Raw genomic sequence first — 19,908 nt, 5'->3', positions numbered from 1 at the left:
CCTTTTAAACATACTCCATAGTGGAGCAGAAGTCAGAATGTTTGTCCTTCAGGAGTCTCTTTGCAGACCTGAATAAACATTACAGAGATGCCTGAGCCATTTGGGATTTGCTCTGCTAGCTAGGCAATTCCACCCCATCACCCTTTTAATGTAAATAACTATCCTTAATTAATGGAAATGCAATATATACTAGAAGTAATGACAGACTGAGTAAATTAACAAATGCAGGGCAAGATGTTGTAACTGCTGAAGGCATTGGATGAGGATCTTGCCCATTCATCTCATAAGTTTAGGCCAGTTAAAAACAATGTGAAGTAAAAAATATTTTTAGACTGTACAACCGTGCTGAAATGAAATATTTTAGATTTCTGTTAGAACAAATAACTGGAAGCACAAACCAAGTCATTTAGGCATGTAGCTAGTTAGATCTCGTAAGCAGTCCAAAATGTGTGTACCCAGTTACTGATGGTTACAGAAAAGAAGGCCAGGATTTGAAAACCCTTTTCTGATGATGCACAAATAAACAAATGAGCATGAATTTAACAACAAAGTCAATATTAATCCTTCCCCATTCCTGCTGTCCTGGAGATTTGAAAGGTAAACATAATTAAGGAAAAATTAAATTTACCAGCCTGCATGTGGTGGCTCATACTTTATTTTCCTTCCCTTTCTTTCCTCCCCCCACCTCTTAAAATCTCTTTTTACTTCCTCCTTCTTTATCCCAACCACCAAGGAAATGCCAAATTCTCTTGGCTTGGTTTAATTATATGTTTCTTTGGAATGACCCAAATGTGAAAACAGAGTGATGCAGCAGGGACGTAGGATGCTTTTCTTTTAGCTTGGTCTTCATATTCTGCCTCCCTTTCTCCAAGTGGCCATGTCTTTTCTCCCGTTCCTCCCTCAGTACTTCTCTCGCTCTTTTATTCAGATTCAAGCATCCCTATAAATATATTTGTGATGGATAGAGGGAAAGGCATTGGCCATGAGAGGTGTAAGATTTCATCAGAAAAAGGAAATGGGGGAGCCCCCAGGAACTTCACAAATTATCCTGAAGAAAATTAACCTTGCAAACGGTACGGGACCATATTCTAGCTTTTTATAATTCCACTCTGTATGTGGTTCCCATATTTTCAGTTTACTGTTGCTTTTTTTTCCATTTTATCCCATCTGTCTCCACCTGCATTTACTTGTTCACGACTTGGTACATAAACTTCTTGCAGCAGGGACTACTTTGTGGTTTTGTGTGTGGTTTCCACATATATGGTATTACCACGCTGATGGTGATAGAAATAGCAGTCATCATCCCTCTCTGAAGAATTTGTTTCATAACCTGAGACTATTCTCCTGTTTAATATAAAGAAAAAACTGAATTTTGTGATCGTAACAATGTTATTACAATGTTGGGGCAATAGGTGTGGAGTGATTTCTTCTCTGTTACCTTCAGTAACATTGAAGAGCAGCTTCAGAAACAGCTGAGTGAAGCACAGTGACAAAGGGTTAAAGCAAAGGCTGAAATGAACTCCTGCACCTGTCCCTGCAACAGCTGGACCTTTATTGGATGGAAGTGTTTTTGTCAAAAATGTCAGCTTCACTCGATTCCCTGTCACTAAGTAGTATTTTCATATTGTAAAGTAAGAGGTCTGTTCTGAAATGCACTGTGAAAATGTTCTAAGTGAATCCTCCATGTGAATGACAAACATATGCTTTTGCTACAATATTTGTGTGTAATTAAATCTTCTGGAGGTATCCACGGCAAAAAGATAATGGACCCACAGAAGTGATATATAGCACAGAAGTCACCAATACCAAGAGAAGATGGAAGAGAAAGTGCAAAGGCTTTTAAGTGTGGGTGAATTTTTCTTCCATATCCTTCCTTTTTTTTTTTTTTTTTTTTAAGGTTTTGTAGGAAATCATAAAATCATTTAGATTGGAAAAGACCTTCAAGATCATCAAGCCCATCCATCAAGCTGACCTATGCTAATAAGAAACAAAAACATATTTTCCTGCCAAAAGGGATAGTCATCTTTTAGCTCCTGATGTGATTCTAAAGGTCAGTGAGATTCAGGTACTCCACATATCTCAGTGCTGCTATTTTAATCTATAAGCAATTAGTTGCTTGGTCCTGCCAAACAATGGGTGGCTTATTGATACAGTCAAATGCTTGTGGGTTTGATTATTGCCTAAAATACTAATTGGTTGCTTTCCCCTAAGCAACTTGTTATGGTTTTAGAACGTCAAATATCACACCCTCTTGTTAGCGCTAGTCTGAGCTTTGCAACACTGTGCATGTGATCACATCAACACAAAACAGTGTTTTTTTTTTTTTTTTTTTTTTTTTTTTTTTAACTGAAAAACTAAATAGCTCTTGTAGGAACAATACTAACAGCAGCTCAGACTTGTTCAAGATTCAGTCAGAACATGCTAAGTTCATAAGTCTCATGAGTAGTTCTCCAAAGGCTTAAGAAAACATTAGCAAGAGACGTGAAATCATAAATTGACAACAGAGAGGAGTTCTTACATTCTGCCTTTCGTCTGATAAATGTGTTGTAATATTAACCAGTGATTTAAATAATTTACGGTTACTACTGTAAATCACATTCAGGCAGCATCTGTATTATTAACCTTTCCTTTCCAGCCTTGCAGTTCCCCAGGCAGTTCTGCTCCTTGGTCTACCTGGAAAAGTGGCAGCAATGTTACATACAGATGGACGTCATGTGGCTGGCTGGCTAGATGGCTTTTATTTCCCACCACCACATTATTTAACCAGGCTCAGAGCAGTCCTGAATAACATTAAAGCTCTGGCTCTGACAGCTCACAAGTGTTTTGCCACAGGTGTGGTTTTTCCCCCAGAGAACTCTGGGTCTGAATGTTGAAGAGAAAAGAGAATAGGCTCAAGATGTCCTTGACAAGAAAGGGGTGAGTATTGCTCTGCAGAGGGTTTGTTTAACAGCTTGCTTGTATCCACAGGGTAATATCAAGCAGTAAAATGTTAGTAAGAAATGGGTTTAGTTGGGGATACTACTTCTACACTGCCTAGTATTAAGCTGTAAAAATCATCCCTGAAATATGCCTCCTTCTGTGATGAAGAGTTACAAGTGGGTTATAATTCACCACCTATTTCTGAACGCTTTGTTACGCAAGAGAAAGAAAGACCGCTGCAGCAGGCGATGTGGGAGTGGAGAGATTACTGAATAAGAAAGCCTAGAAGGAGAAATTACTTTTCGTGACTCTAGGGAGTCACGTTTCAAACTTGGCTCATAATTGTATATACTTTACCTGTCTCTGAAATTTTCTTACATTTATTAATGTTACAGCAATCCATATGAACAAGATGGGCAGTAAGCCAAAGGGGGATGTAATTTTCAACTACCTCCGCACTGTGATTGGAGGGGGGAGGAGGATGTCCACTAACAGTGTAATTATGAGGCAATTCTGGACAAATTGATTATTATTAGCTTTTTATGATCACACTAACAAAGTCAATGATCCAAGATGAAACAGCAAAAATTAGTGCTTGAACAATATTCAGCAACAAGGTATCACCAGGTGAGAGTGGAAACCAGATAGTTCCTGAGACTGAAATGGCCATCTCCCACCAACTGCAGCGATGGATGTGCGCTATTGAAGCCTGATCCACTTCACCGGGGGAATCCCAGGATGAGAGGCCATGTAAGTATGCAATGACACATACAGTATCGAGAAGTGGGGGGGTGTTTATTCTAAATACCCACATCACTGGGGTATTTGCACCTTTAACCAACAGAGAGAATTACAGGTAGTGAATACAGATCATTTTCTTCAAGTTGGTTATTGCTTTAACAAAATCTTCTGTCACTGTTTCTAACATCCGTCTTCAGCCCCTCCCAAACGCGGCACTGAGACTGGATACCTGCATGGTCAGGACTACTTGCCAGCCATGTCTTCCCTTTGAGGCTCCGTGGTTTTATAAATAATAATTAGAAACACTTCTCTGTGATTTGAGGTTTTTCTAAAATGAGAGCAAGTTGCTAGAATACTTGAACAGCAGAGTAATATTTCTGAAGGTCATAATAATAAAGGAGGGGAAAGAGAATAATCATTATTGCTCTTTCTTGCAATTAGTCTGCTTTCCGATATCCCACATTGCAACTAGAACATTATTCAAGAACACCCATCACAGTGCTTAACAAGATTTAATGTACATTTATTCTTAACATGTGGAACATATAAAGATTTTATACTGAATAAATGAAATTCATTAAGCCAGAGGAAAAGGAGGAATTTACATCAAGTTTTTTCTTTTTTAACTACATTATCTTGAAATACAAATGCAGATTCTTGTCACTGAAAAATCTTTGAAGTTGTGTTTCTTCCTTTTTTTCCTGTATATATTTTTTTGTCTGTAGACTGGTAACCATTTTCTTAAATCAATCCATACGTAACCATTTCCACACCTTGATTTATAAAGCAAATTGTGATCGGCTGCTCTCCCGAAATAGAGCATGACTTTATACATACAGAAACTTGTACATTACCCTCAGTTGTTGGTTTTCTGTGTTGGGTTTTTTCTTTTTTCTTTTTTTTTATTTTATTATTTTTTGGAGATATGGCCCAAATGAAAGAAAAAATAATTCTACTATCACTTTGTAGATACCACATCATGAAAAAGAAACTAAAAACTTTGTACTAAAAAAAAAAAAAAAATGAGGGTATGTTTAATGTACAACTTCTATATACATCACGGCCCTTAGGCAATAAAAAAATATTTTAAAAAATGATTAAAGGAATCGTGAAGAACTGTCATTGTGGAAGGTCAAAAAAAAAAAAAAAAGCAGATGTAGACAAGACAGTTCTGGTGAGGAAGCAATTGATGTTTATCATCAGGTTTTGATTAAAAATCTTTTAACTTGAATTTTTTGTTTTGTTTTGCTCCTAGCCTAATGTAACCATTTCTCTTGAGGAGAAACCCATGTCGTTTTGTATTTTGACTACTGACTGACACCCTCCTTGATCCCCTACACCTACATCACTAGAATCTTCTATTGCACAGAGCTTTGGGTGATGGTATACAAGTTTTTTTTTTTATTATTTTTTCCTTATTTGAAAAAATAAAACACACAGGAACTTGGTATGTTGGTTATTTTTCACCTTTTCGTTTCAAAGTGGTGAGATTTTTTTCCATCATACAATGGTTTGCCATAACATTTTTTTTAAAAAGTCACTAGTTCGCTTCCCAAAAAATATGCAATACAAACATGGAAAAGAACATTGAAAAGGATAATCTATGGAAAAAAAAAAGTGTGACCTTTGAATGTACTAGACAGCAACTTTGGTTAAAAAAAATAAAATAAAAAGATGTACTTATACACATAGACAGCAAATATTAATTTCATAACTGTTCAAATTAATAATTTCTTTAATTCCCAATTGGTAAATAGTGAATGGGGCAGAGGAGCAAAGATTCTTTTTTTTTTTTTTCCTTCTTCCTACATTGGATAAACAAGAACAGAAAACAGCCAGTTATATGTGACCCTCTAATCTCCACTCACACATGCTTGGCTTCTCACTTATGTCATAACTGCCCAATCTGAAAAAGTACATCACAGATGACAGATGCAACCAGAGAGTTCAGGACAGCAGATATTGAGATATCCAGCAAACGACCCTCGTGCAAAAGGAACTCTGAGCGGTTCTCGTCCACTCTAGCCATGGCCAGCAAGGCCTTGGCTGCCCTGCACATCATGTCTACGCTAGGTGGCTCCAGAGGCGGAGGCTGCATGTGCATGAGGTTATGCTGGCTCTGCTGGTACTGGGCCATGGTGACCCCATCCTCCAGGAAGCTTATCAAGTTTCCGATGCTTCCCTTCTGCACAGCTATTGCCCTTGCTGCTAATGTGTCCCCCTGGGCAAGGTTCGATAAGAGCGCCATGGACATTTCTCGGCAGACTGGGTTTTTGCGATCCCCAACGTACCTAACTAAAGTAGCGTAGAGTTTCTCCTGACGACTGAATGGGGGGGTGGCCAAGATAAGGTCCACGTTATTGTCCTGGATACTGAGCTTACACAGGGTCTCCAGCACAAGTCTCTGAGGCGAAAGAACTGAGTTGGGCCCCACGGTTGGAAAAGGATCCTGTGCCTCCGCAGATGGGCACACCATCCAGTGCAGCAAGCCATCCAAAATTGGCAAACAGATGCTTTCTGTGTAAGCAGACAAGTCTAGCTGCCCAGAAATGTTGGCTAATGTGACCAATGTATTATCCCTCAAGACCTCGAGGCAGTCCCACCACCACTCATCCTTGCTGCAGGCCACCCCTTTGTCCTCCTCTTCCTCCTTCTCGTAAGTCTGCGGCGCTCGCTTTCTTTCTGGATGCTCATGATGAAGAAGGATCAATTTTCCCAGGATCAGCACCAAGCCTGGATGTTTGGACATTTCGGTGTCATTGCCAGGCACAAAAGACAAGCTACGGACGATATTTGACACACAGATGCAGCGTTTGGCCAAGGAGTCTTGCCAGTGAGTTATGGTGCATAGAGGAGTCTCATCCCGGCTCCTTGGCTCATCCTCTAGCAGTTTAATATTCCGGTGGCTTTTGGCTTGATGGATCCCAAAGGGAAATTTACTGCTCTCTGTTTGGGAACCAGAGTTTGAGTCTTCAGGCAATGCTCCTGGCCGGGCTGAGAGGACATCGTCAATGGTTGCTGTTATACTTTTTTCTTGCTGTTCCTCAGATTCACCTTTCCCCTCGAGGTCCTTCTTTTTGCTTGGAGAGTTCAAGGGAGGAGGGGCTTTCCTGCGTGGAGGAATCTCCATCTTGCTTTCAAAGTGAGTCTGGATATGCTCAGTTGTGTCACCACCACCAAGCTGCCAGTGGAGAAGTCCACTATCAAATTCCTGAACGCGTCCAAGTTTGTCAGATCGGTCAACAACAAATAGATTATTTTTCTTTACAATCTTTATTGGCAGCTTGTCAAATTTACTGGCTTGTTTTGGCCTCTCGCTTGGATCAGCAATGGCACCAGGAGTGGAAAAAACAATGCTTTTTTCTTCTTCTACCTTTTCATCATCCCCCTCCTCCTCCTCTTCATCAAAACAGTCAATACATTCGTCGTTCTCCTCTTTTCCAGTATCCTCTGCCAAGGACTGGCTATCATCTTTCTTGGCTGCTTTGTGATCAAGTGCTTTGTGACCTGGATCTCCCACTTCATATTCCATAAGGATTCCAAAAATGTCAATCAGGCATTTTCTAAAATATTCTACTAAAAGCTCTAGAAATCCAGACAACTAAGGGGAGAAGAAAAACAAACAAACAAACAAAAACAGATAAATATTTTTGACTGCATGGAATTTTACTAGGAACACCAAAGCATACATCTGTGAATATTTCCCTCCTCCTGCTGTGGACTCTTGACTAGGCCCTGTATGGCAGAAGTTAATCAAAGGGAATTCTTTTAGTTTCTGTCCGATCTGTATATAATGTCAGACTATCATGGCTCCAATTGCTTAAGCTGTAAGAGCTATGAAAGTACAATACTTCTATTCATATGCCTCCTTTAAGCTGCAGTAGACACCTAGCCTAGCTGTTCTGTCCCCTGGGAAGTGCCTAGTATTCTTTATTGTCTGTTCAGAGTACTGAAGTTTCAAACTTGCTCTGCTTTTCTGAATTGTACTTTTATTCGAATCCTGAAGTTGACGATTCTTCTCCTTTGCCTCTGAGTCTCTAAAACCAACTGTTCTGTAGGAATCTGCAGTTCGGGCTCAAGGAACTAACATCCTAGATTAACATCCCACCTCTACTGGAATGGTTCTCTTTTTGCCTGGCAGTATTTTAAAATTGTTATTGGAGCCTGGTGCTGTAAGTCATCCTTCAGAAACAGTTTTCATTTAGCTTTAATCCTCTTAATTAACTTGTAATCATTTTCTCATGGAAAGGCAGTAGTTGGACTTGGTACTAATTATCCTCAGTGCCTTTATTATTAAAAATTCTTTACTGTTATGATATATTCAGCCTGATTGTCTGCCTTCTAATGGTTATTTTAATTGTAGACTAATAGGTGTTCAGCAAAATGTATCCTTTTGTCCATTCTGAATTCTCTAACCACTGCCAAAACCCCCAAAGAATTAAGAACAAACAAATCCTTATGAACTGCAGAAATGATCAGTCATCTTAAAGAGTCCTGACTGCCATTGGAAATTGTGTTCGAGGCAAAGGTAACCCCCCCAAAATCTAAAATAATCTGGTATTCTGTGTAATTTGCACAAGGTGCATTAATGCAATCTCTAACAGAGAGAATTCAGATGAGATTCGCCTCGCTTAACTCCAAACACCTGCAACAGTTACACACCTAACCTAATTGTCTAGATTCCTTTTATAGTCCGTGATCTTTTAGAGGCCATTTCTAGGGTATGATTCATCTGACCTATTTTAGATCTCTACTTTAGGATGACATGAATCATGCTATAGATATCCCTTGTTCTAAAGTTAGGTGGGATGAAATGTACCATCTGTGTCTGTGTTTTAAAAAAAAAGGTCATTATATTTAAAAAATGATGAGTTACACTATTAGTAACCAAGGAATGAATGGATCAGAGCAACTGAATATTTAATTTGTACAAATTTTAGATTATGTGCATTACCAGCATACCCTCTATTACCACCACCTAACAGGCCAATGGGTAGAGCAGGGCTCAAAAATGCTGGGAGGTAGTGAGGCAAAAGCATACACCGTTAAATTGCATGTTACTTGTGTCCTGTGGACAAACAGTGGGTTTTAGCCTTTAAATCATCTTATAAATCTGAAATTTCTGTACAAACTTAATTTACTGGAAGAAGAAATGAAACAAAAAATATGTGATTAAGAATATCTTACAGCCTTAGTACAGGACTACTGAGTCAGACAACTAGTGATGGAAAGGCAGTCTCAAGTACATTTAACATTGTTCTGCAATACATTTTTTCTGGAAACACCACAAGATTACTACCATATTGCTGTTTTCTAGGATTGTCCTTGAGCTACAACAAATGTGAATTTACACATTAGTCTTCTGCCAGTGATAAAATTCTTAGACTCCTATGTGTCCCTTTCTACATGAGATACCCTCCCTTCTAAGCTTCTTTCTCCTATTCCACCTTCAAGCATGTTTCGTTGCTCACTGTTACCAATAATCACAAATAGATTTTTTGCAATATTCATTTTTATGTTAATTATGATCAATTTTAAGAGACTTCAGCATTTTTATATGTATTGTATTGGTACTTGCTCTCCTTGTAAGGCTGAGAGGTCTATTCCTTTCCCACCTACCTGAGAGAGGTTGAAAGTAGCAACAGTGCTGTCATCATACAGAAGAATATTAATAGTGTCTAGCGCCCAGGTACTTTCAGCCAAAAGACCAGATTTAAGAGACATCATCACTCTCCAGGCCTCAGGAGTTACTGGAGAAAGAAAGGATAAAAATAAAACAGTATTAGTGCATACTCCCAGAGTGCTAATATGTTTTGAAAGAACAAGCTGCGATATTCTGAGGACGCAAAATACAAATGAAACAGTTACCGAAACATTGCTTGTTTAAAACCCTGGTTTCACCATTGAGCTTCATTCTGTTTTTCTATAACTGCTGCTTAGACTTAATTCTTAAGAATATCTTAACAGGGCCATTCTTCCTACTTTGCTGAAGATGAAATCATCTTACAAACTTTTGAGAAGTTGACCAAAACAAACAATCCATAAATACAAATAGAATACTCTTTCACGAGTAGGGGAATTTGAACTATGAGAACTTGAATGTGTGAAATGTAAGAGGAATTCAAGATAAGTAGATACTTGGGAAAGAATATGGGGAGGAAAAAAAAAAAGACAAATAATATGGAATGAATAAATGGGCCACTCAAGGAAGGCAGACACTGTTAGTACACAACAGAACAGCATTAGCTCTGCTGTGAGCTTCCATGCGATAAGAATGTAGAAATGTTGCACTGGTGATTTAACAGACATTCCGATGGAACTTTCAACACATAACCTTTGGAAGTCTGAGAGAAGCTTCATTTTTGATGCAAATGTGCATTTTTTGACACTCCTGGTCTCTATATTAAAAACTGATTTCATTCCAGGTCAGATTTGCTGGGGTGAGTTTTAGGTATCATCCTCCTGATGCATATGTTATTACATTTTTATTGAACATTATCACATAGTAGTTACCAACGGTAACTATTTGTCAAAATAGGTTTAAAATAAAAACAAATAAATAATAAATAAATAAATAAATAAATAAAATAAATAAAAACAAAAAATAAATAAAATAAAAATCAAAGTCCTTTTTTCCCAGCCTGTTTCGGTATTTGGCTTTTGTTTTCATGCTTACCAATATCTTTTGAGGTAATCTTTCGTCTTGGTTTTAAGACTGGTTGCGATGCTTCTACAGAGCCTGGGGGGAAGGTAATTTCTCGCCTAATCGGTGGTGGTTGGGGTGGAGGTCCTGTGACCTGTGACACCGGAACTGTGGGTATAACCTTTTGCATCTTCATGGAGGGTAGGAAAGGAGACTTGCTTGGAGACATACGGTTTTCCAAAGAGCGCTGGAAGGATGCTGGACTTGGAGCTCTAGAGATGTGATTTGGCATAGAGGGTGGCGTCTGGTAGGATGACTGAGGAGGTCTAGTGATAGGCTGCATGGAGGCTGAGGATGACATATAAGAAGGCTGACGTTGGTTGACATGAGAAGGCCACTGACTCTCGTGGTTTATCCTCTGGTCAGGTACCATCATATCATCAGTGCGATTCATCCCTGGATACGGCGGGGCCTGTGCAGGGCCTCCTGGACCTTGCCTGTTCTGGTAAGGGTAAGGCATATCGTTTCGTGTTGGCCACATGTTCTGCTGAGGACCTTCGCTGGAGGATGACGACTGCATGGGGCCACCAATCATCTGGGGAGGTATTCCATGCTGCTGCATTTGCCCTGGGCCCTGCATCCTCTCCCTGTTATATGGATAAGGATACTGTCCCTGCATGGGCCTCCTGTCAGGCCCAGTGTAAGCATTGCTGTACTGGTTATACATTTCCTGTTGCTGGTTGCCGTACTGCATGTTGTACATATCCCCTTCATGGCGCTTGGCTGGGGGCCCATACATGCCATCCATGTGTCGCTTGTAGTTCTGGAAAAAAAAAATAAAGGAAAGATTTGTCACTTCTATTCCATACACAATCAAATAGATCGTCTGGAAGCTCATTTAAAAAGCTGAAGGCTCCTCGTTCCGGAAGGATCATGCTGATTCCAGTCAGGCACACAGTGCTATAGTTAGGCTTGGTAGAGGGCTTTCTTTTTAAGCCTCTGTTGTGCTGCATTTATAACTTAACATTGACAGGAAACTTATCCTTGGGCTGAATTTTCTTATGCTTGCTCTTGTTTTCCTCCTTTCCCCTTCCTTTCCTCTGTCAGATAAAATTCCATTGGCCATTTAAGACATGCATAAAAAGGCAGCAATCCTCACCAACTAAGATATTTTCACTCTTTTTGTATGCTTAGTCTGCTAAGAAGACAAATTAAAAAAAACATATCAAAACCACTCAATGACTTAATCGTTTCAAGGGACAAGCACTGAATGAACTCTTAAAATAACAGGATATGCTGCAAGCATGTATGTCTGAACACCGGGTATTATTGTAGAGCATAAGCTACACACAGTATCTATACTATTAGGAGAAAACATTCTCCTTCATTTGTTATTCTGCGTAATTCCTGGGAACACGGTCCTGCTTGAGCAACCAGCCCTCCTTCCCAAATCATCCTAAGTGCATTTAATTTAATGTGAGATTATTTTAAAAACTGGTCACATCCAAACATTCTACTCTAGTTTCTGCAGGTTCTTACACTGCTGATCAGTGATGAATGAAGCAATGTAACTAACAGCTGCCACCCATGGTTTATTCCGTCTTTGTTTCTCACCCTCTCAACTGGGGAATGTTGTGTGAGGTAAGCTGTTACACCGTGGGGGGAGCCGAGTTGTTCTTAAATGATACAAGTTTCTCTGTATTTAAGACAGCAGGACAAAAAAAAAAGATGTTGCAGTTTGAGGGGAGGGTGGTAAAGTTTGCAGGGGTCCTTGAATCCTTTGGGAGTTTGTTGCACAGTTCAAACCACACCAAATGCAGCATTTGAATTAAACGGGCAATTTTTGAATATATGATCTATGGTAAATTCGAAGTTATGGCTCCCCTGGTATCTATATCTACATATAGATAAAATTCAGTATGTATGCAATAAGGGTCAGTTAAAACAGCTCTGGGATTCATAAACTCATCTTCCAACTTTGGTGCACATAAAAACGCAACTGCTGCATTGCTTGAAAGCATTTTTTATTTTTTTTAACTTGCTGTAGAGCTCTCTGGCTATTTGAGAATAGCCTTTTCAGCCTTGCGTAAGCTACTTGCTGTGGCAAATTCCACACTTTGGGCCAACTCACACATGGAGAACTGACTTGGAAGTTGCCACACCTAAGAAGGTGTTTGCTTTACCAGAGTGACTCAGAATGCTTAAAGCAGACACTTGGGAATGAAGCACGTACCTTAATAAAAGCTGTTCAGTGCTCTTGTCTATGTAGTGGCAACTACAGTGGCAAGTGCATCCTGCTTTATGCCTAAAGGTAACCAGTGCTGAGGGCAGTGATGCACCTCAATTCCCCCTCCTGTGTAAAGGTTCAGCGGGGTGACCGAGGCTACACAATGTGCCTCTCTCCACTGGGGAAGTGGAATTGTGAGATCTTGCAACAGACAAAAAGACACCAACACCGGTCACCTGCTGTGTAATAACTCTCAGGCTACAAGCATTCATACAAGAATTGAAAAAACTGGCTCAAAGTGCTTCATTAGCCCCAGGGGTTCATGCTCCAAGCGCCTCCTTCCTAGTCATTCCCCAGCCTTCACGCTGTAGAAAAGGCTTTGAAAGGGCCATTTTTCACATTCTTCTTGAACGCTAAAGAGTGGAACTTAGGAAACAGAATAAGGAAGGGGCAACCTGATCCCTAGCTAAGTGGAAAGGGGGAATCCTCTGTGAGTGGGAACCCCTTCTGGGAGGGGCCAAGGCCAGGATTCTCGCCCTTCATTCTGCAATGTTTTTTAGCATTCATGCTTGACTGAATGCATTTTGCATTCAAGAGACATTATACAAAGCACATAAACAGCACTACGGACAGGACCAAATATATATATATACATACACACAAATTTAAGCTGCCTTCTTGCTTAAATGAACATGCAGTTAATGTGTAACCTACATATCTTAGCGTGGGATATCACAAACTGTTCTGTTATGCACCCTTGCAAATTCCCCATTAAATCATCTCAACTGCTAGTATATGCTCATTGTAAAGAACAACATAGTACTTTTTTGGTTATACTATTTTAGAGATGTTTGAATCAAAGAGGTAAGAAATTGAACATTTTAAACCTTTTTGGTACCATGTAACCTAAGAGCTACTTTTTCTTTTTTCTTTCCTAAATTTCCTAGTAAAACTCTATCCCAAACTGAAAAGGACTATTTGGAATTGTCTGAAAACAAGCTGATATTGTATTATAAGGAAATGCTTTCTACTTTGAAGCTAATTTCGATTACTGTATAACTGGAACGCATAACATGCAAGATGAAACTCTGACCTTGTTGAAGTCAGTGTAGTTTTGCTATTGACTCACAAGAAGGGATTTCACCCACAAGGTAGTAATGATGCATCTTACAAAAACCTTAAATTTTTGTATCATTTGCATTTTCAAAGATTTTACACAGGGAGACTGAAATGTACAAAATGTTGAAGTTATTTTTAACACTTATAATACCTCTCATGTATTGGTAACATATTACTTGAGAGAACACACAGGGAATATACCATCTGATATATATTAAAGATAGGTAATGCACATGACCCACTGCAGCATTCAAAATAATTGCGAGTACTGCATGATTTACTCTGTTCTGGTTTTCTGTTGGGTTCACTTGGCTGCATGACATAATTTGAGGCCCTTCAATCTGCCAGTCAAGCAGCTTTCCTATTTGTTTCTGAAAGTGAGGCAGCATCACTTTACTAGCCTATGAGTTATACTTTCCCAGTCTGCTGGTTATTAACTTGGGACATTCACTTGATACACATCCAAAGCCACAGAACATCTGTTAAAATTTATGCTCTTTCAGTGTTATGAACGTGTTCTCCTATAGCTGCATATACACCGCTTACCCATATGGGCTGTGATTCTGACCAGAACTACAGTGCTCCTTTGTGCCAAAAGACATACATTCTATAAACAGTGTTTTGAGTGTATACAGAACTTTGGGGTGACATTTATTAAACAAATATTATGAATATAGCTGTTTCCCCTTTTCCTACCTGCTGCTGTGGATACATTCCAGGTTGATGTCCTCCATATGGTGGCTGTCCTGAGGGAGGTCCTTGTCCTGGATACTGCTGCCCGTATGGTTCATGCCTAAAATGAAGCATTCAAATCAACATTTAGAGCTGATGGAATTTCCAAGCCACCAGGAAAAGGAAATTGCTCTGATGATCTCGCACGTTGAAGATATTTGCCATTTGGAAACACAGTGAAGGTACAGTGTGGTATGGTCCAGAGCCTAGTGTAGTAAGCTCTGCTGGAGCTGGCAGTCAAAGGAAAGAGGTAAAGCAGATAGAAGGAAGGAGAAGCAATGAAGATGCAGCAGAGAGATTTAGGGGTAGCTGTCAGGAACGGAAACAGAGTATGGTCAGCAAAGAGCTAAGACAGGTAGCTACAGTGACACTGGGATCCAGTTGTAGCAGGACAAGTACTTGATGTATAGTTCAGACGTTGCGAGTCAAGATTCTTGTGTTTAAAGAGTAGATCTCCATGAAGACTATTTTCTGGATTAAGAATGTAATCAACGTATAGGTATGTAGGTTAAGTATATAATCAATACCTAACTGCTGATGTAAAGTGAAATTCTGTGATTCTAAATTGTGATTTTAGTTAGACCATAGTGACAGAAAGTTAGTACAAATATCATTACATTACTATATGTAACATTACTATATGTAACATACTACATTACTATATGCACATTGTCACTGAGTGAGAACAGTACTTTTATGATTTTGCTAAGATTCATTTAATTTTTAACTAAAGCTACATAAATGAAACATACACATAGGAGGCAGAATTGAGCTGCACTTGGAAACTTACCTGTGGCCCTTTATGACCTCTGAGGGGCACTGTAGTGCAACTGCAGTATTTTTAGCACATCTGAATGAAATTTAATTTGCTGAAATGAAGTGCTTGGAAAGTATTTAGACTGAAAAACTAACACTGCAGACCAGTATGTCAGTAATTCCACTCTGTATATTACCAGTAAGAACACAGCTACCATTTGAGTATAATTATGGAAGTAATGTATCATGGAGAGTCAGAGAAACAAAGAAAACTGCGGAACCTGGCACATTAAAAGATCTCATGGGACATGGCTTTTCCAAAAGCATAGAAAATTCACAGTTTTCGTGCGTTGACCAGAGTGAAAGCAATAGCTGTTTAGTGTTTCCTAAAATTATCATGTGGATGGAGAGAAAATACCTAATGACAGTTAAAAGAACAATGTACCTGATAGGAACTGTCTACACTTGTCAAAGATTTTATGTGCTACACGAAAAAATGCGCAAAGATACATGTACATTATATACATAAGGAAACATTTTCTAAATGTTAGTTTTGTTAGCCACAGGATAACCACAATCCAAATGAAGCTGTGGAAGCTTCAGAATTGGTGTCATTTAATGCTGCACTGGAGAACTTGGGGCTATAATATATGTTCAGTTCAGTGTTGGCAGGGAGATACACAAGGCAGTAGGTATACTCCTTTTCTAACGTCTAGATTCTACAGCTACACAAAGCCAACTGATTCTCCCAAGCCTCTGTACCCCCAAGAAACTGAACCAACAGTAAAAGCCTAAATAAGAACAGACAAAGCATAAGCAACACCAAGAGGCCGCATATTCTACGTGCTCCCAGAGAGGCTGCTAGCACTCATTAGCTGGTTATTGCAGATATTACAAACAGAGAAATCAGTGTTCACCTTTGCTGGCCAGGGTAACGATTAGGAGAGTACATGCTTGGGTCACTGTTTGAAGGCACCATGTTGCTTTGACCAGGTGGTCCCATACTGCCTTCAGGACCCAGCCCATGATCCGACCTAAAAAATGACAAAGGAAACCTCATTCTGTAAAAAGCACTTATTCTCCAAAATTGCCAAGAAAACAAAACACACCCCTTAAAGAAAACATTTGCTTGACTTATCACCTTCCGCTGGAAACTTTAATCTCACTGACTCCCCAGCAATATGACCTGTTGAATATGACAGTTGTGTTAGTCTACACACCGACTACTTCAAACTATGAGTGAAAACTCTACTCCAATGTTACTCTTAAAAGTCCAACAACGCCTCACTTTGGCTACCACCAGGAAACAAAAAAGGAAGCTAAAGTACACAATCTAATGTGAGTAAAAGTGGGAATATAGCCAGAGCTGCTAAACCTACTGGAATACTTAATAAAATCCAAACAGTCTCAAACCTCTCTGCGTGCTATGTAACAATGCTCATTCATCAGTGATTTTACAGGTTTTTTTTATTATTATTATTATTATTATTATTTCCAAAGGCTTTCCCAGACTAAACAAAAGAGAACCAAATTTATTTTTGCTTACTTCACTGAACGGCAAACTTACAAGGGTCCTGATGGACACACGGAAAGACTAGTGCCCCTACAGCTCAGACAACAGACTCTAGAATTTCCAAAGACAATCCACTAACAGACCACAAACCAAACACAGTTAGGCTCTGTGTTTTGTTTTTCAAAAAAAGCCCACCAACAACTATTTAGGTGAAAACGTGGCAAGAAGACTAACTGAAGTGCTACTTTACACCACCATAGCCCAGCACAGCAGCCAGCTGAAGGCAGCTGTCAAACACAACCATTTGCTGATCTGCAGCAGCTTGAGTGACTTCCAAAGTGTAACAATTCCTCTTTATTAATTTCTGTAAACAGCTAGACACTGTCACTACCAATGGTTTAACTCCCTGTGATGTAGTAAGATGCTGTAGGAAATATAGGCTGCTATGTTTTCTGCAAGGTGAGATGAGAAAATGAGGGGGAAGATGTTTTTTTTCATTAATGGGCTTTCCTTTCTCCTAAAGATTAACTCACCTCCTGTCATAGCCGCTTCCATAAGAGAACTGCTGTCTCTGGCTCATGCTCATGTTGGACATCGCTCCAGATGGACTCTGGTTATACATATCCTGTATTCCACTGTTGGGCATTTGTCCAGGGGTCATGAAAGGCTCATTGCTTCCAGGCACTGAAACAGTAAAGGAAATTAAATATATTATTCTGGGTGTTTGAAGATATCTTTTTATTAAATGATATATTTTAAAATAATGTTCAGATCCCTAACACTGCCAAGGAGAATTAGCTGGTGTCTGACAAGCTCTCCAGGGCCTGATGAAAACACATGAAGCAGCACCACTACCAAGATGATGGTTATAATATTATATAGGAGCTGAGAACGAAGAAAGTAATCTCATCATATCGAGCTGAACTCAACAGGCACCAAGGCAGCTTCTTCCCTGTGGTCGTTATAGCTGAAGATGAACTTGCTCTTGCTCTTTTCACCCCAAACAATGCTAAATATGAATGCAAACATGAACCCTACAAACAGATGAAAGCAAGTCTCATAGTTTGAATTATAAAGCTGTAGGGATTAGGTTCTTCTTTTTCTCATAAAGCACTTATATACCTACACATATCTGAACTTGCTTACTGAAGGAATAAGCCCACTTAATCTCAGATGGATATAACAACTAAAATGAATCTAAGACAGCAAAGACTTTCCCCTTACTCCAACCACATTGTGCTAGTCTCCACAGTCCTAGCAAAAGGATTTAAAGGAAAGGTTTAAAAGATCACATCAGGCTAACTATCTATTTTAACTTATCCCCCTAGTTCATCACATATCAGGCAGTTGGACGCAATCTTTGTATGACCCTTTCAACCATTCCATTCCATTCCATTCCATTCCATTCCATTCCATTCCATTCTGTATCTTTCTTCCCTTGATTTATGGACCTCTTCTTCCTATGTCTCCCCTTTGCTCTCTTTCTGATTCCACTTCTTAATTTCATCTCCTCCATTTGCTCTTTTCTTTGCAGCCATTGTGAGCCCTACTTGTGTTCTTTCCTCCCACTTTCCTATATACAAGGTATGCAAGACTGATTCATTTTAAGCACATTTTATAGTATCCACAAAAACACCTGTAGGTTAAGTGCCCAAAAGGATAAGAGTCAGGTTTGACATTAATTTTAATTTTTGCGTTCTAAAAATGAACAACCTTTGAGCGTGTTTATCACCTTTTTTCAAGGGTTGTCTAAGTGAGAAAAAAAAATAGCTCTCCTATTCTGAAAAATATGTAAACAGACAGACAACATAAGGAGACTTGCTCAGCTCCACACAGTGAATTTCCAGTTCAGCACTACTACAACCAGGCCTGTTGCTTCCGAGTTTCATATTCTAACACTCAAGTCCAGGACCCGATTTGCAGAGTAGCTAACCAACTTCAAGAAGCATACTGCATTGCATAAAATCTTACTCTAGGAATTTATGCCATCGTTCCTGAAATGTGTTCCTGGAAACAGTTTTAGGAAGCAGTTAAGTTCCTCTAAAATACACAATATGACTCTGAGAGGGGAAAATATGATCAGAGCAGAATGAAACACAATTGCACTGCATCTCTCTTTTGGCTATAAGCATTCCATTTTACCAGTGTTAGAATCAGCAAAGTGTGCAGCTCATTCCGATGGCTAGAATACCCTGATTAAATTGATGTAAGAACACTTAAACTCCCACAAAGAAAATACCTTTTCTCATTCCACCGAAAGGATCTTTATTCGGCTCATATGGCATCCTTCCCATCATATCTGGCATGTTTATTCCCTGCTGGTATGGTGCATTTGGCGTCATGGAGTTTCGCTTCGGGAATGCTGAATCACTTACATCAGAAAAGGGATCGTGCACACTAACTGCGCTGTTTCTAGCAGAGGAGAAAAAGGAGGCATTAATATCATCATATATTTGTAAGAACTGTGAGAACAGACTAGACTATAACATGCCTAGTCCACGACGCTATCTTCAGCAGTTCAGCATACACCTGAGGAAGATGCAAACAACTTTCACCATCATTAAAAAATCAACCATTTTTTTCCCCACACTTAACTGGCTACTTACATTAAAGTTCAGTGTTTTTCATCTAATTCAACTGTGCATGTTCCTATTAGTCATGTAGAAGTCTAAACTTTTCTGAAATTTCACTAAGCTGTTGTCCTCACAAGCACGGGTTAATTACATGCTGTGTCAAAACAGTATTACTGTTGATCAGTTTCAAATTTACCAATTGAAAGGTAATGATTGTAATGATTGCAAGGTTACCAATTTACCATTCCCTTGTTCTCCTACTAAACAGCTACATTAGATTTACCTCCCAAATACCATTTCCTGTTATGGAGAGGCACTAACTTTTATGGCTGCAGCCAGCTTTATTCTAAAGCCCTTACAAATCTGGCTTGGAAAATGGATTTTCACTATTAACTACCAAATTTATTGTTAATGCAAAAGAAAATATTTTTCACGATGGAAGAAAACTCAGCCTGAATTACAGATGATTAAGAAAGTTCTGGTTATCTTTTCTGAGCTACTGGTGATGAAGAAAAAAAGAATCTAAGTATGTTAAGTTCTGAATGATTCCATAAATAGTTCAAAGCTCAGATATGATCCTGCTGAAGTCAACAAGAACTTTTTTTTGCTGGACCTCAGTGGGTTAAGGATTATTTATGAATGGAGAGAAGACTTCAGATCAAGCTGGTCTGTGTGACTTATAGGA

At 39.2% G+C, this 19,908-nt stretch overlaps 1 protein-coding gene across 3 annotated transcripts in view; it reads right to left on the bottom strand.

Moving 5' to 3' along the window:
• Window positions 1-4,153: 4,153 nt before the first annotated feature.
• The window catches only part of ARID1B (AT-rich interaction domain 1B), a 323,165-nt gene continuing 307,410 nt past the window's right edge, over window positions 4,154-19,908 (bottom strand). Inside the window, exons 15-21 of one of the 3 annotated variants that reach the window (XM_035322604.1) lie at window positions 18,890-19,062; window positions 17,184-17,334; window positions 16,055-16,171; window positions 14,346-14,442; window positions 10,337-11,126; window positions 9,280-9,410; window positions 4,154-7,261 (exon numbers count right to left, since the gene is read on the bottom strand). In XM_035322604.1, coding sequence (XP_035178495.1) covers window positions 5,552-7,261; window positions 9,280-9,410; window positions 10,337-11,126; window positions 14,346-14,442; window positions 16,055-16,171; window positions 17,184-17,334; window positions 18,890-19,062 — 3,169 coding nt within the window. In that variant the 3' untranslated portion in view covers window positions 4,154-5,551. The remainder of the gene's footprint in view (window positions 7,262-9,279; window positions 9,411-10,336; window positions 11,127-14,345; window positions 14,443-16,054; window positions 16,172-17,183; window positions 17,335-18,889; window positions 19,063-19,908) is intronic. The other 2 variants (XM_035322602.1, XM_035322603.1) reach the window with 2 other exon arrangements.

Source organism: Oxyura jamaicensis, chromosome 3, assembly GCF_011077185.1.
Source record: "Oxyura jamaicensis isolate SHBP4307 breed ruddy duck chromosome 3, BPBGC_Ojam_1.0, whole genome shotgun sequence".
Lineage (NCBI taxonomy): Eukaryota > Metazoa > Chordata > Aves > Anseriformes > Anatidae > Oxyura > Oxyura jamaicensis.
This window is presented reverse-complemented; position numbering and strand designations above follow the sequence as displayed.